Raw genomic sequence first — 15,585 nt, forward strand, 5'->3', positions numbered from 1 at the left:
AGAGAGAGAGAGAGAGAGAGAGAGAGAGAGAGAGAGATTTTATGTGCTGACAACATTACTTTGGATATAATGAAGCATAAACAAAATTAGTTAATGTGTAATTAATTAAAAAATGTAAAAATGAAATGTTAAAAAAAAATACTCTTAAGGTATGCTGGTTGTGGTAACTGCAGCTTAATCTTGAATCTGTCTAGGAGCAGCCTTTGCATATCTGCTAACACTGCCCAAAGTCTTTGGATGGATAGGGTGGTGTGCAAATGTAATAAACAAAAAATAATTAATAATTATAACAACAACAACATGTCCCTATTTCCCCATTCCTCTGAATGGGAAAATAGGGACATGTTAGCAGGCATTCCTTTGCAGTTTGCCTTTGCTGTGTGCTTCCTCTACTGAAATTTGCACCCTGCCTCTGAAATGGCATCCCTTGCTCTCCCTGAGCTGAATCCTGCAAGTTCCAGACATTCAAACTTATAAAGAATTGCTCTTTCAATAATTGTTGTTGGAGCTTTAAATTAAACATGGAGCTGAAAGGAAAGCAAAAGGAAACCCCTTCCCAATCTGTAGCAACATTCAGTTAGATCAGGAAATGTGGCAACACTAAATGTAATTATTTATAAGCTTTATATGGAGCTGTGCATATTAGAGTTATTTTCCTCCTACAGGTTCTTAGATTAGTGTTTGTGCAGTGGGAACGTAGGAGGCAGTTTAATTGTGTAAGTCAAAAACCTAAAGCTGGCATAAATGGGTGATTCCCCCATGATTTGTATGAGTTTTCCTTTGTTTTACTAGGCCTGCTGCTTTTATCTCAACAAAACTGAAGTTTTTCTATAGCACTGGCTAATTTCTAGACCTTAGAAATTTCATTATAGTATTGGTATCACAATCAAGTATGTGTTCTCCCCCTGCCCCCCACTTGTTACTCCTTTGGGAACAATGTACCAGGAAGTTTTTTTGTGCAAACCCAATTGAAAGTAATGGAAGCCACACATAAACATGCACCTCATCCATTCATTTTAGTGTGGCTTGCCCAGGGAAACAGCCAGGTGGATTGGGCCCTAAATTTCCTCCCTCACACTTAAAAGAGTAGCAGATTTCTTTGGAGCTTTCTTTGTTCCATATTTTTAAGAGCCTTAATTTACTAAGAACAAAAATCCCTGAAATTTGTTACATTTTAACAAAAATTCTAGATGGTTAAAAATTAGAGGTAGTCTAATCCATTGGTCTAATTCAGGAGTATTCATTGTTTTTTACAGAATAAAAATAAGCACTGGTTAAAGTGGCCTGCTGACTATCTCTATAGGTTTTTCTATGCTGGTAAGAGTAGCCAAATAAGATTATGACACTCTTGTATCATAATCCTCTATATGTCAACTTTCATCGTAGGCTAAACTAGTTTTAATCACAAAGTAGTGTTTTCCCCCCAGAAATAAGGTGAGCAAGAAAGCTTGCCACCTTTTTCTCCGAACAGAGCTCCATGCCTTCCAAAGCTGTGTGACAAGCAGAAATTCAACAGGTAAAGCTTGCCTGAGGAGTGCAGCACTGAATCCAGGGACATTTCCTCAATGCCCTCTACCATTCTTCCCCCAGCATTTTGTACTCATATACTGCCTCTGAACATGGAGGTTGCATTTAACTGTCTTGGCCAACACCCTTTCATAGACCTCTCCTCGTGAATTTGTCTAACACTACACCTTTTTGAACATGATGTGGAGTTTGAGATGAGGAAGTACACAATGCAATGATGACAGGATCTGAGACAAGTTTTATTGCAGAAGTAACTGAACACAGGGTGCTGTTTTTGGGATTGTCCCCGTTTTTTTATAATGCGTTTCATACAGTTTTGACTGTTCTCTCTGTAAGATCTGACTAGAACTTTCTGCATTAAAGCTGCTAGACTGGGATGCAAAACATGTGGCTACTATGGCGATACTAATAATAAGCTGAGAATGGAGCTGTCGGGTTACATGGTCTGAGCCTCTAAGACATTAGCACTACTTATTGCTTCCTGCTGCCACCTGTCAGAATGTTAATGTATCCTAATATTTATTATTATTGGGTGCTAAAAAGGAGCCATATTTCATTAGAAAGCCAAGCTCTCTCTCTGCTGATCTATATTCCAGACCTAGTAGGAGAGAAATCACATTAAGTAGCGCTAATTAAAAGCTTAAGGCCTTCACCCTTCAGTTTATGTTTAATCACAATTGTCTTCACTGCCTTGGATGTTTTTTACTGAACAAAGACTGTGAAACTACTGGAGTTATCTGAAATGCACACAAGGTCACTCTAGGGTCCCATTCAGACATAATGCCAAACCAGAGGTAAACGTGCCAGAGGTTGGAGTTTGTGATTGTCTGAAAGGGTGACACCGCAGTTTTGTCACCCAAACGCAGTTCTGTTTTCACTCCCAAACCTGAATCTGAAGTCTCAGTTGGTAGTGAATTTCGCTTCTGAAACCTGAGGTTAGGAGGCAGCATTCTGTTGTCTGAAGTCTGCTGCCGCTATAACATGGGTTTCATGTACTAGCTCCTCCCACCAACATAGAGAGGTCGGCTCAGAGCAGCCCAGAAATGCATCAGTTCTAGGGCAGCCACATTTCTCTGGCCACCTCTCGGAGCAGATGCCCCACCTTCTGCCATCCCCTTGCTCCACCTGCTGCTGCTTGGCAACAGGGATGTCGCATCCCTGCAGTCCCTGCATTTAAAGGGATGGAATACCATTGGTGAAAACCCACTTTCAATAAAAGAAGGAGAATAGACACACATGCAAGGAGCTCTTTCATTGACCTAACACCTGATCTAGCCCCATTCCTGTGGCTCTCAGATACTATCAGTAGAGTGTAGTTTCTTTCGTCTTAATGTACACAAAGGTGCGGGGAGGGGATGAGACCAAGGGACATGCCTGAGAATCCTTGGGGAAGACACAGGTTGTTGGGCCAGGGAAGGGCCGGGGCTAGCTGTCTGATATTCCAGGAGTAGATATTATTGACTTCCTCGGACATGATATGTATAAGGCAAGCAAATGATCCTAGGGTTTGGTTTACTGTAACCAAGGGTGCCACCAGGCTAGCAGACCCAGGCAAAGCAGTGAGAAAGACCCAACACACTTTTGTCCTCATGCTGGCTTGCCAGCTGGTGGGTTAGCCTTCTCATGAGAGGGCCAGTATACTGGAGAAATCAAACACCAATATGTTTCAGCTCTCCGTTTGACTGTACTCTCATGAGGTAAACCTTCAACTATAAGGGGCCCACTGTTGGGGGGCTTCCAACAGCACTGGTTAACATTAGAACTCATACTGTGCACCTTCCCCCTTGCACCCAATCCTTCTAGACTTTAGGGTAGTCTGGGCTGCTTCGGGTGTTTTGGGTGACGGGGGCCAACAAGGAGAAACAGGGATGAATCCTACATCCCAGGCTAATCAGTACTGGCTGGGCCAGACACTGCAAGTGAATGCAGCCACCACAAGGCACTCTAGGATGGGACACCCATGAATTAGAATGGTCCCTGGCTAGCCAGGTGACCGCAAGAAACTAAACCAAGCATGGAGATGTGTTGCAGGGAGGCCAGACTCTTTTAAGGACTGTTTATATTTAAGGAGCATTTATACACTGGGACCAGGAGGGAGTTGTCCCCAGGACTCTTCCCGGGGCTCAGCCTGTCAACTGAGCTGCCCTCCAGCCCTCGTGCATGTTTCTATGGCTAGGCACTCTCACAATAGAGTGGTCCACTGAGAACAGTGAGAAGCAGGATCCGTCTTCACCGCACTGGGAGCATCTCTCCTGCAATCAAACCCTGCTGTAGATGGACATTTCTGCTCATGAGGTTTATTATTATTTTATTTATTAATTCGATTTCTATACCGCCCTTCCAAAAATGGCTCAAGGCGGTTTACACAGAGTAATAATAAATAAATAAGATGGATCCCTGTCCCCAGAGGGCTCACAATCTAAAAAGAAACATAAGATAGATGCCAGCAACAGTCACTGGAAGTAATGTACTGGGGGTGGATAGGTTTGGCTGGGAATGAGCATGCTCTCGCCATGGGGAAGGGGTGGGGCCTGCTTTCCCCACCAACTGGTACAAAAACAGATCAAAATCACCAAAAAACAAAAGGGCAAATCATAAAACATTCTGGCCTATTCCTAGCCATCTAATCCTATACAACCATACATCACCACTTGTGCATAGGATAGGGAAGGGAGTGTTGGGGGAGGAAAATAATAGAAATCCCCAGAGACTTGGGGGGGGGGGGGCAATGCATCTCCTGACATATCTGCTGGAGTATGGGCTGGTGTGGGTGTGTCACACATTACCATTGCTGGTAACAAACTCATTCTGCCAATATATGAGAAAAAGCAGAGGGAATGCTTGTGCAGTCCATCTTTAACCAGGACAAGTGAGAAGAGAGGGGCCCAATTCTCTCTTCCCAGGGGAGGGAAGAGAGGGGCCACAAGCTCCTCCTTCTCCAACTGTAGAAGACAGTGGTGCAAGCACTGTGAGGAAAGGGTTAAATGCCTTTGCCCAATTGAGGGCAGGTGACCACCATTGCCAAAAAGGCACGATCATGCTAAGCATGCCCCCTCTAGCACTGTGGCCAATAGTTGCAGCTTCACTAGCATGATGATGCCTTGCCCACAGTCTGGCAACGCGAGCGGAATGGAGCTTGCTGGGATGCAGCCTGGGCAGACTAGGAAGAGGGAGGGGTTCCTCTGTCCAGAAGCTGGAGGTTGCCAACTGCAGTTAGTCAATTGTCTGCGGCATGATTCCTGGCTTCACAGATTCACCACAGCTAACCCGAAGTTTCATGCTATGTCCGAACAGGGCCTAGAAGTCAGGTCTGGTAAAACTGGTTATCTGCATAATTGATTTTTACAGGAGACAGTTTAAAAGATCGTCAGTGGTAGCAATCAGACATAGGACCGGGTCTTACAATCAGCGAGACCCGGTTTTTCCTGGTGAGCGGGAAGAGCGGGCTAAGCCCGCTCTCCCCACTCACAAGCGGACAGGGAGCCCTGGGCGGCCAGATCGGCCACCCACATGATGGCCGGCCCTATGACGGAGCCGGCGGGGGTGGGGGGAGCGGGAGCCACGCGGCCCCCGCAAGCCCAGTATGCCCTGCACAACTGTGCAGGGCATACTGAGGAGACCCCCGAGCCGGGAGGTGGCTTTTTGCCTCCTGGCCGGGGTTCTACTCGTGAGTAGGTGTGGCGCAAAGGCGCACCGCGGCTACTCACGATTGCAAAAAGCAGGTTTGCAGGAGCGCTCGCCCAAGAACCACCGGGCTCAGCTGCGAGCCCAGTGGTTCTTACGGTCACCAAGAATCGGGCTAGCCTCTGCTAGCCCGATTTTTGCTGATCATGAGAAGCACCCCATAGTATAATAATTTTTAGAATCGTTTAGACCATGTTTTTCCCCGTGACACTCTATGGATGTGAAAGCTGGACTTTGAAGAAGCAAGACAGAAAAAGTATTGAAGTTTTTGAACTTTGGTGCTGGAGAAGACTTTTGAGGATACCATGGACAGCCAGGAAAACAAACAAATGGGCCATAGATCAAATCAATCCAGAATTGTTGCTTGAGGCACAAATGACCAGGCTCAAACTATCATACTTCAGACACATTATGTGGAAACCCAGCTCCCTTGAGAAGTCCATAATGCTGGGAACTGTTGAAGGAAAGAGGAGAAGAGGGCGACCAGCAGCAACGTGGATGGACTCGATTACGTCAGCAATGAATGAGCCACTGAGAGACCTTAAAGGTCAAGTTGAAGAAAGGTCTTCTTGGAGAGAATCTATCTATGTGGTTGCTAAGAGTCAACACTGAATTGAACGCACTTAATCAGTCAATCATTCAATCGACCCCTGCTAACTTGGCAAAGAGTCACCTCTTAACATGGTGATTCTCTTTATTTAGCAGGGGAAGAGTAACTGGTCCTATCCACCCCCAGCACAGGACCTCCAGTGACTGTTGCTGGTGTCTATCTTATGTTTCTTTTAGAATGTGAGCCCTTTGGGGACAGGGATCCATCTTATTTATTTATTATTACTCTGTGTAAACCGCCCTGAGCCATTTTTGGAAGGGCGGTATAGAAATTGAATAAATAACAACAACAACAACAACTAGTTGATACTTAGAAGTATGTATGAATATCTTGCATGCATGGTCCTGTTGCATCAAGATATTCATGCAGTGGATCTCTTATCCAGTGGTAAGGCTTCATCCCTGTGTACAATTCTTCTCACATGTGGATGGGGCCCATTTCATAGAGATGAAATTTTTTGCAACACTGGAGAACTCCAGACATTCCGAATTTTCGATGCCCATTAAAAAATTGCTGAATAATTTTTCAGACCTATGGCACCCATTGTGCTGATGAGCATCTTCTAGACTTCAAATGTGTAATGTTTGTGGAATGATGGCCTTTTATAGCCAAAACCAGACTCATGGCACTTGGTTGGTTTTGTGAGTACTTAAGACTCGTTGTTCAAAAGAAGAAGAAACGAATAATTATTGGGAACAGGGGGTTGGGGGAGAGAAAGCAAACATGAAATGAATTTTAGATTTTTTAAAAAATGTGGCTAATAAGTAATAACCTTGTTTAAATTACAGATTCCACAACATACGCACATTTTCTGTTCAATGCATTTGACACGGATCACAGTGGATGTGTAAGTTTTGAGGTAAGGCCTGCTGTTAATTTCTGTTCTTGTCCAAGGCTATGACTTGCTACACCAAGTAAGTGCTTACAATAGGCTATACTCAATAACTCTAACTGGTCAATATAATACTGGTTATTACTATACTATAATACTTAGGGCCCAAGCCTGCCAAGGCTTAAAGCCCCATTTATATGAATGAGAGAGTTCAGCACATGCTGAAGTATGCCACTGAAATTAAAGTTACTTAAAAGTACAGATTTTTGACTGGATTGGACCCTTTTTCACTTTTCCTATTGCATTACAATCCTTTGATGTTGTCCAGTATCATTACTTCTATAATATAGATAGGGAAACTGAGAATCTAGCATGTTACATATGTAACAAAAAATATGAGATGGTTTGGAATAAGGGCAAACATGCATTGAAGCCCTGTGGGAGGAAGAGCATCTGGAAGGGGACAATTTGGAGCAGCCCGGCAGAGTGGGGGGTGGGGGTTGTTAAGCAACCCATCCCTACATTGCGAGGCTATTCTTACGCGTGGTGGAAACCGGGTTATGGGAGCCCAGCCTGGTTTCTACTGTGCTTGTGAACCGCCGGGAGCTGCATGGCTCCTGGCATCAAGCCCTCTTAATTCCCCCTCTAAAACAAGGTTAGTGGAACAAATGGTCTGCTGACCCCGTTTATCTGGTCGCGTGTCGCCGTGGTGTGGCGACTCATGAGGAGACCCCTGACTGGGAGGCTACAACAAGCCTCCCCATGTCAAGGGGCTCCCCAGAAAGCCCTGTGCACTCATGCGGGCATTCCCCAGAATGCCCATGCACGAGTGCACACAATGCCCTGTGCACTTGTGTGGGGCATTTTGGGACTTCCGGGTGCCAGGAGGCCCCCAATCCCTGCCACCCCTACCGGCTCCGTGATGGAGCTGGTAATCATGTGGATGGCCGTTTCGGCCTCCAGGGCAAGTTGCATGCTCATGTGCAGGGAGAGCAGGTCAAGCCCGCTCTCCCCATAAACTCCCTGCAGGCTCTCCACACTGCTCATGTGGAGAGCCTCTGCTTCTTTGCTCCTAATTATCTCATTCACAGCTACCTTTCTGTAGGAAAAGCACCCACTGGGTTTTTATTACATGCAAATGAAATGTTGCATTGGTGCAGGCCTGCTCAACTTTGGCCCCCCAGCTGTTTTTGGACTACAACTCCCATAATTCTCAGCCACAGCAGCCAATAGCCAGAAATTATGGGAATTGTAGGCCAACATCTGCAGGAGGGCCGAAGTTGAGCAGGCCTGCATTGGTGGTACAGACATTTATATAAAGGCAATGCGAAAGTATGGTTTGTTTAGCTGACATCTGAATCCATGAGGCTATTCCCACGATCAGGCGAAATTGGGCTAGGAGAGCCTAGCCCGATTTCACCTGACCGTGAGAACCACCTGGCGGTTAATCCGCCAAACTACCCCTCCCCTTAAACCAGGTTTGCGGAGCAAGCACTCCGCAAACTCAGTTTTTCTGCTCGTGAGTTGCTGCGCCACGGCTACTCATGAGGGACCCCTGACCGGGAGGCTGAAAAGCAGCCTCCCGGCTTGGGGATTTCTCCAGCATGCCCTGTGCGCTTGCGCAGGGCATGCTGGAGCTTCTGGGGGCCACACGGCTGCCGAACTCCCCAGCCCCTGCCGGCTCCGTGACAGAGCTGGCAGTCGTGTGGGCGGCTGCTGTGGCCGCCCAGAGCAGACTGTCTGCTCATGTGTGGGGAGAGCAGCCTAAGCCCGCTCTCCCTGCTCACCATCCCCACATGGCTTCCACTGATCGTGGGAACCGCCTCCATGCCTGCTCACAAAACATGGTTTGTTTGAGGCCACTAAACCATGGTTTGAAGCTGGTTTACAAACCACAGTTAAGGTTTCCTGTCACGTTTGAATTCACAGACCATTGCTAAACCACCATTAGGGTCACTGCTTTGCCTCAAGAGACTGCTGCACCATGGAGTTGGGAGTGAACCTGTGAGTCTTGAGCAGATGGGAAAGTGAAGTAGCAAGTAGCTCTAAACCATAGGTTGCCTACTGTGCCCAACCATAGGTTGAGGTCATTCACACAATCAAAAACTGTGTTCTGCCTAGGTTTGGGAACTGTGTGTACTCCCAGTTTTTGATTGTGTGGAAGCAAGGTTAGAGGAAAACCTGGGTAGAAGTGATTGTGTGGAAGCAGGGTTAGAGGAAAACCTGGGTAGCTTTTTCTCCTACCTTGCTTCCACACAATCAAAAATTGGGAGTACACACAGTTCCCAAACCCAGGTAGAACACAGTTTTCGATTGTGTGAATGACCTCGTTATCTATTGAAACCACAGGTTGCTTATATGTGTGGAGCTCAAATCATGGTGTTGGTTCACAGCTATGGTTAGCACAAATCCTGGTTTCACATTACCCCTGAACCCAGTCCTGGCCCTCCCTTACTCACATGCGTATGTATTGACATTGTTGAGGTGTTTCCAGGCAAAAAGTTTAGATTTGACCATACACATGTAGTGCAACATACTTCATTGCTAGAAAAATGTGAAATCAGAAATGTTTGTTTCCAGTAGTTAAAATGTGTGACTGAAAATCTCCATCATAATTTCCAATACAAAGACAAATAGGCCACACATGTGAGCCAGAATGTAGGCAGGGGTGTAGTGGAGGGGGGACGTGCAGGGATGGAGTGCCAGAACTTCTCGACTTCTCTGGCTGTTGGGGTGGGCATGGCCCTGGCCATGGGGGCTGTCATGGAGAGTGCCTACACATCTGAATTTGCAACTACTGTTTATCACTGCATGTACGTATGTGTCTGAGTTTCCCCTTCACATCCTTCAGTAAGTCTTGGATTGTGGAAGGGAGATTTGATGTGACAGACAAGATAGCGTTCTTTGGGTAGCCCTGCAAGATTTTGTTTCTGAATTATCTACAGAGCCAGGTTAGGCTCTACACATGGATCGTATGTAGAGCCTCATTAAATTACATTCAAAATCTCTTGTCCTACATTCTCATATGGATTGATTCCAGGGGCATAGCTAGGTTAGAGTGAGCAAAAATGAAGGTGGACCTCCTCTCCATGTTTTTGCTGTAAGGACATGTTGAAAAACAAAACATTTTCGAGACACAATTTCTCTCACTCCTATGCAAATAATATCACACACTCCCATACACTTTCTCACCCACACAGTTGCATGCGTGGATTCTCCTAATACAGACATATATATATATAGAAACTTATATACCTCCTACCCACATATATACCTCCTGGAGAGGGCTTGTCTTTTAAAAATGAAAATAAGGTGGACCCAACAGCGTGCCAGTGAGTCAGGGGTGGTGGGAAGGGAAGAGTGAAAAGTGAGCTGTTGTCCAGCCCAATGTTTTGCTGTTTCCAATACTTAGCTAACAGTATTCATGCAGAAATCAGCATATTCCTTATTATTTTACATTTTAAAAGAGGTAGTCATCTCTTTAAGCTTCCCCAACAGGACAATAATCAGATCAATTGATAATTCACATCCTGTTATTGATAATTTATACCCTTTGCCCCTGGTGGCGCAGTGGTAAAACTGCTGCCCTGTAACCAGAAGGTTGCAAGTTCGATCCTGACCAAGGGGCTCAAGGTTGACTCAGCCTTCTATCCTTCCGAGGTCGGTAAAATGAGTACCCAGAATGCTGGGGGCAATATGCTAAATCATTGTAAACCGCTTAGAGAGCTTCCAGCTATAGAGCGGTATATAAATGTAAGTGCTATTGCTATTGCTTTTATACAGGCTGTTAAAATGTCCCAAAATAATTGTTTACATATCCACCAAATATATTTAAAGCCTGGATTTCTGGATTTGTTACAGAGCAGTAGATGTTCCTTATGAGCTGTTCCAACACATGTCTTTTCTTGTCCATATTCCAGTTATCTCTTGAGCATATTACTGTAAACATCTCTTTCCTGGTGTTCTCTCATACATCAGTTCAGAATGCCTTTAACAGATCCATAATTCAGAAACAATATCTTGCATTCACCAAAAACAAACTAAGAGTATTTTCTTGCAAAAAATGCATTTGTAGAATCATATCAAATTCATCTTCACTAACTTGAATGCAGGCTAGCATTTAATTTAGCAAATAAAATATAGCAAACAGATATGACATGCAGATCCACATACAACATTAACAATGTCATTTTAAAAAACAACACCGTAATTTATCCTATTAATAAAGCAAAGTGGCTGAAGGTGCTCTAGTTCTTTGCTAATATTGTATTAGCTACTAACAGTAGATTAACAAGGACTTCTACACAGGGGCGTAACGATAGGGGGGCAGGCAGGGCACGTGCCCTGGGCGCCACTCTGATGGGTCACGTGGGGGGGGCCAAAAAGTGGCATGCCCCCCGACCCCCCCCCCCCGGATCGCACGGCGGTGGCGGATCGCCGAGTGCGGCGGTGGCGGCGGATAACCGAGTGCGGCGGTGGCGGGCGCTGATCCCGCCGAGTGCAGCAGTGGCAGCGGATCACCAAGTGCAGCAGAGTGACGGCGAGGCCTGCCGTCTGGCCTGGCATTGCTTCCCAACTGCGCAGGCGCGCCAGTGCAGTTGGGAAGCGATGCCAGGCCAGACGGCAGGCCTCGGTGTCGCTCTGCTGCACTCGGCGGGATCGCCGCCCGCCACCGCCGCACTCGGCGATCCGCCGCACTCGGCGATCCGCCGCCGCCCGCCAACACCACGTAATCTGCCGCCGCCTCCCGCCACCGCTGCGCTCAGGGGGCGCCGGCGCAGGTATGTGGAGGCCTGGGGGGCGGGGGGAGTGCGCAATTTCAGGGGCAGAGCTTGCCCTGGGCGCCGTTTCCCCCCGTTATGCCACTGCTTCTACAGTGCAATCAGACAGGAAAGAAAAGATGATTTGACAAACCCTGATTTGTCCAGCCCTCCTCCCATCATTCTCCAGCACAATCAATGTTCCTCAATGGATTACAGTCAATTTTGAAAAGGCTAGAAAGGGTTTTAATATAATGAGAAAAATATTAAATGGAAAGGAAAGAAGGAAGGACCAAAAGCAGGACTTTCACCAGCCTCAATTCTTTGTTTCCAAGTTCCATTATCTTACAGTTGACACATAATTCTAAGGCAAAGTTATATGGTTGTTAACTTCTTAATGACTGATGGTGTAAACAAACCTTTAATAAACCAAAAGTATCATTTCCCCCCAATGAGGATCAGTGCTCAAAAGGTACAGTTAATTCATTCCTGCCCAAAAGAATGACCAAAGTTTCTGTTTTACTGGCATTGTACCGAGAAACTATTTAAGGCTCTGATCGAAAGCTTACCTGTGTGAAAGCCTTGTTGACATCCGTGGGACATGCATCTCAGTGAACATTCCTTGGATCAAATATAACTCTGTGATGTTATATTTGATCCAAATATAGGGGCAAATGAATAATCCCTATCTATTTGCCTCAGGTGACACAACTATACCAGATTGAATAGCTAGTGAAATGTGTGTTTAAGCCTATCGAAAATGATGAACTGTTGCTTACAAATTATTTTCACTTGGATCAAATGTCTATGGAACATATTGCTAGCTTTATACTGGAAGACCTCCTTGAGAACAGGCAATTCCCAGTCCTGTTTCTGGCTGTTTCTGGGTCGACTATTATGTCAAAAAAGCTTTGTGTAGGCTTGGAGTGTTGCTTGCAAGCTGAAGAACAGAGGCCTTCATTTGTACCTTTGGCACATTGCATCTTTTCTTTCTAATCTCACAGTGGCAGTAGCAGCCCAGAGATAGGATGGTGGCACCAGAGCTCCCAAACATATCCTCTTGATCTTTCTGTGCCCATTTCCTTTTCTCTTCTCTTTCTCATGTCTAGAACAAAGTCTAAGGGAGGGAAGGAGTTGTTTGTTATCTTTATTCTTGTTGCTCAAGGGGTTTGTGTGCCTACAAATGATGCCATGTAGATTGCTAAGGATTTTAGAAAGGAGTGAGACTCTCCTCTTAGATAAGGTCTTGAGGAAAAAGAATATATTTACTGCCGACAGAGCTATTTTAAAATACAGCCTCATTAGGGTGCCGGCCTAGACTAGAATGGGTAGGTTCTGCTTTCATTTCTTGTCACATCACAGCAGCATTTTTGTAAATAAATTATTGTAAAAAACAGTAAAATGTTGTTGCGTGGATGTCTTTAAGATATTGTATTGTAGCACCAAGTTACTAAATGTGTGAATGCATCATAAGGCTTTTGCAACTTCAAACAGTTTATTTTTCCATAAACCTTTGCTCTTCCATTTATAATTAGTACAAATCACGTTCTGAATATAGCCAGAGAGTAGACCTCTTCAAAGGCTGGATAAAGATGTATTTAAAAACAATGTTTTGGCACATGTAGTTGATGGAAGATTATTCTTTGCCCAGTATGGTTCAAATATTATAACATTTCATCAAGGGAAACTCAAATTCAGTTATAATGCAGTAACTTTTAAATCAGTGGATGGAAATGGCTAAGTGGATGGCACAGCTAAGCTCTTTTATGTACCATTGATTTTATTAAGAGAGGTAAGCATGGGCTTACATCTGGGAGTCTTATTGAATCATGCTGCAGGTGTTTAGGATGAGGGCATGAACAAGTAATCCCATTGCTTGTTGCAGCTTTGATGCTCAGTGTATTTGAGATTGAATGAGGAGGAGAAGGCCTAAGGATGGTCCTTCTAGTCAAACGTGTATTTGGGGGAGAAGGAGGGGCAGTGTTTACCAGCTCTCTGTGGAAAGTGAAACAAGGCAGATGGTTGTAGAATAAGTGATTTAGCCAAAGTTAAGCATGTGAAAATCCCTTTGATTTCAATGAGACAGTTAAGCATATGTGTAACTCACTACCATTGACAGGAATTGGCCAGATTGTGCCCTTGGTGCCATCCAACATATTTTGGATCTATCTTGATCAGTCAGCATCTTTGACAGCCATCATTTGATCATTTCAACAACATTACATTCAGAACCTTCTAACACAAAGAATTCAGATTTAGCTTTGTTTCCCTCTCCTCTCCATAATAATAAAATCATAAACTTTATTTGTTAGCTGCCCCATAACAAATTGTTCTCTGGGAGGCTCACAACACAACATTAAAACATGAAATAAAAGCACATAACACATTAAATCACAACAAACAAACAAAAGGGGGGAGAATACAAAATACAATACAAAGCCATTTAAAAACTCTTTTAAAATCAATTGAAAATCAAAATTGAAAATCAAAACTTAAATTTAAAAGGCCTGAGTGAACAAAAAGGTCTTTACCCGGCATCTAAAAGAAAAAAGTGATAACTCCAGGTGAACCTCACTGGGTAGCCTATTCCATAAGTGGGGAGCAGCCACCGAAAAGGCCCTCTCCCTAGAGGCCACCCATCTCATCTCGTTTGGCAGGGGCACTCAGAGGAGGGCCTCAGAAAAAGGACTTAAGGTCTGGGTTAGGACATATGGGGCTAGGCGCTCTCTGAGGTAACCTGGTCCCAAGCCATTTAGGGCTTCAGAGAGCCAGCGTGGTGTAGTGGTTAGAGTGCTGGACTAGGACCGGGGAGACCTGAGTTCAAATCCCCATTCAGCCATAAAAACTAGCTGGGTGACTCGGGGCCAGTCACTTCTCTCTCAGCCTAACCTACTTCACAGGGTTGTTGTGAGGAGAGACTTAAGTATGTAGTACACTGCTCTGGGCTCCTTGAAGGAAGAGCGGGATATAAATGTAATAATAATAATAATAATAATAATTTTTAAAAAATCAGCACTTTGAATTGGGCCCGGAAACAGATTGGAAGCCAGTGCACTGATGTAGTGTGCTCAAAACATCCAGTTCATTAATAATCTTGCAGGCAGATGTGCTCTAACCCCCAGACCTTGGGTCCCAGTCCGTGGCCTCTAAGGTCTGGCGGGGAGGTGGGGGTGGCTCCAAATGGCCAGGAGGGCCTCCTGCAGCCACGCTGAACCACCTTCTTTAAAAAAAAAAAAAAATTCAGCCACTCTGCAGCCGGGGTGGGGGTGACGTCACAGATTTGTGACGATCTCTCTCAACTGCGCAGGCATGCCTCGCAGTTAGCAAAAGATGCTGGGCCAAACGGACAGGCCCAGCATCACTCTGGCCGCCATCACCACTGGGCGTTGGGGTGGGTGGGAGAGAAGGACTGCTTTGCTCACCCTCCGGCAGCCACCCCATGGCCATATGGCAGCTGAAATTAAAAAAAAGGTTTGGTGTGGAAGGCCCCCAAAACTAGGCTGGGGGGGGGGCTCGCACCCGGGGGGGGGCTCTTGGCAGGGGCGGTCCAGGCACCAAAATTACCTAGATGCACCCCTGCTTACAGGCCCTATTCTGGATGATTTTCAAAGGCAGCCCCACATACAATGCATTGCAGTAATTTGAGCGAGATGTTACCAGAGCATGAGTAACTGTGGCCAAGCTATCTCTGTCCAGGTAAAGTCACAGTTGGTGTATCAGCTGAAGCTGATAAAAGCTTCAGCTGTTATTCCCCCACCCCACTTGTAAGTTTTATTTACATAGGAATTGTTAGTAGTTGTAGTGCAATATCATAATATTGTAATATCTTTACAATATTATATAATATCTATATAATTAATTCTCTTAGCCGGCATGCGTGTCCAGGATTTGGCGGCGGAACTCTCTCGCGACACGCTGCAAGAGTTCCAGTGAAAGGCCGGTGGAGTGAGGAGGAGAGGGGAAGAAAGTGCCGGTGGTGGCCGGCCGGTGGGCAAGCAGGTGGAGGTGGGGGGAGAGAAGGTGGCCGGGTGCGTGGCAGGGAGAGAAAGGCAGCGGCGGGCGGGCGGGCGGGTGAGAGAAAAGCGGCTGGTGGGCGGAGTGGGGGGAGAGAAAAACGGTGGCGGCGGGGGAGAGAGAGAGGGGGGAAACGGCGGCAGTGGGCCCTTCTTGGC

At 45.7% G+C, this 15,585-nt stretch overlaps 1 protein-coding gene across 21 annotated transcripts in view; it reads left to right on the forward strand.

Annotated features, from left to right (window-relative positions):
* The window catches only part of KCNIP4 (potassium voltage-gated channel interacting protein 4), a 598,831-nt gene that overhangs the window by 571,498 nt on the left and 11,748 nt on the right, over positions 1-15,585 (forward strand). For all 21 annotated transcript variants that reach the window (XM_053252519.1, XM_053252518.1, XM_053252525.1 and 18 more), the window contains one exon: positions 6,610-6,680. In XM_053252519.1, the coding sequence (XP_053108494.1) occupies positions 6,610-6,680 (71 nt within the window). The remainder of the gene's footprint in view (positions 1-6,609; positions 6,681-15,585) is intronic.

This window comes from Hemicordylus capensis, chromosome 5 (assembly GCF_027244095.1).
Source record: "Hemicordylus capensis ecotype Gifberg chromosome 5, rHemCap1.1.pri, whole genome shotgun sequence".
Taxonomy (NCBI): Eukaryota; Metazoa; Chordata; class Lepidosauria; order Squamata; family Cordylidae; genus Hemicordylus; species Hemicordylus capensis.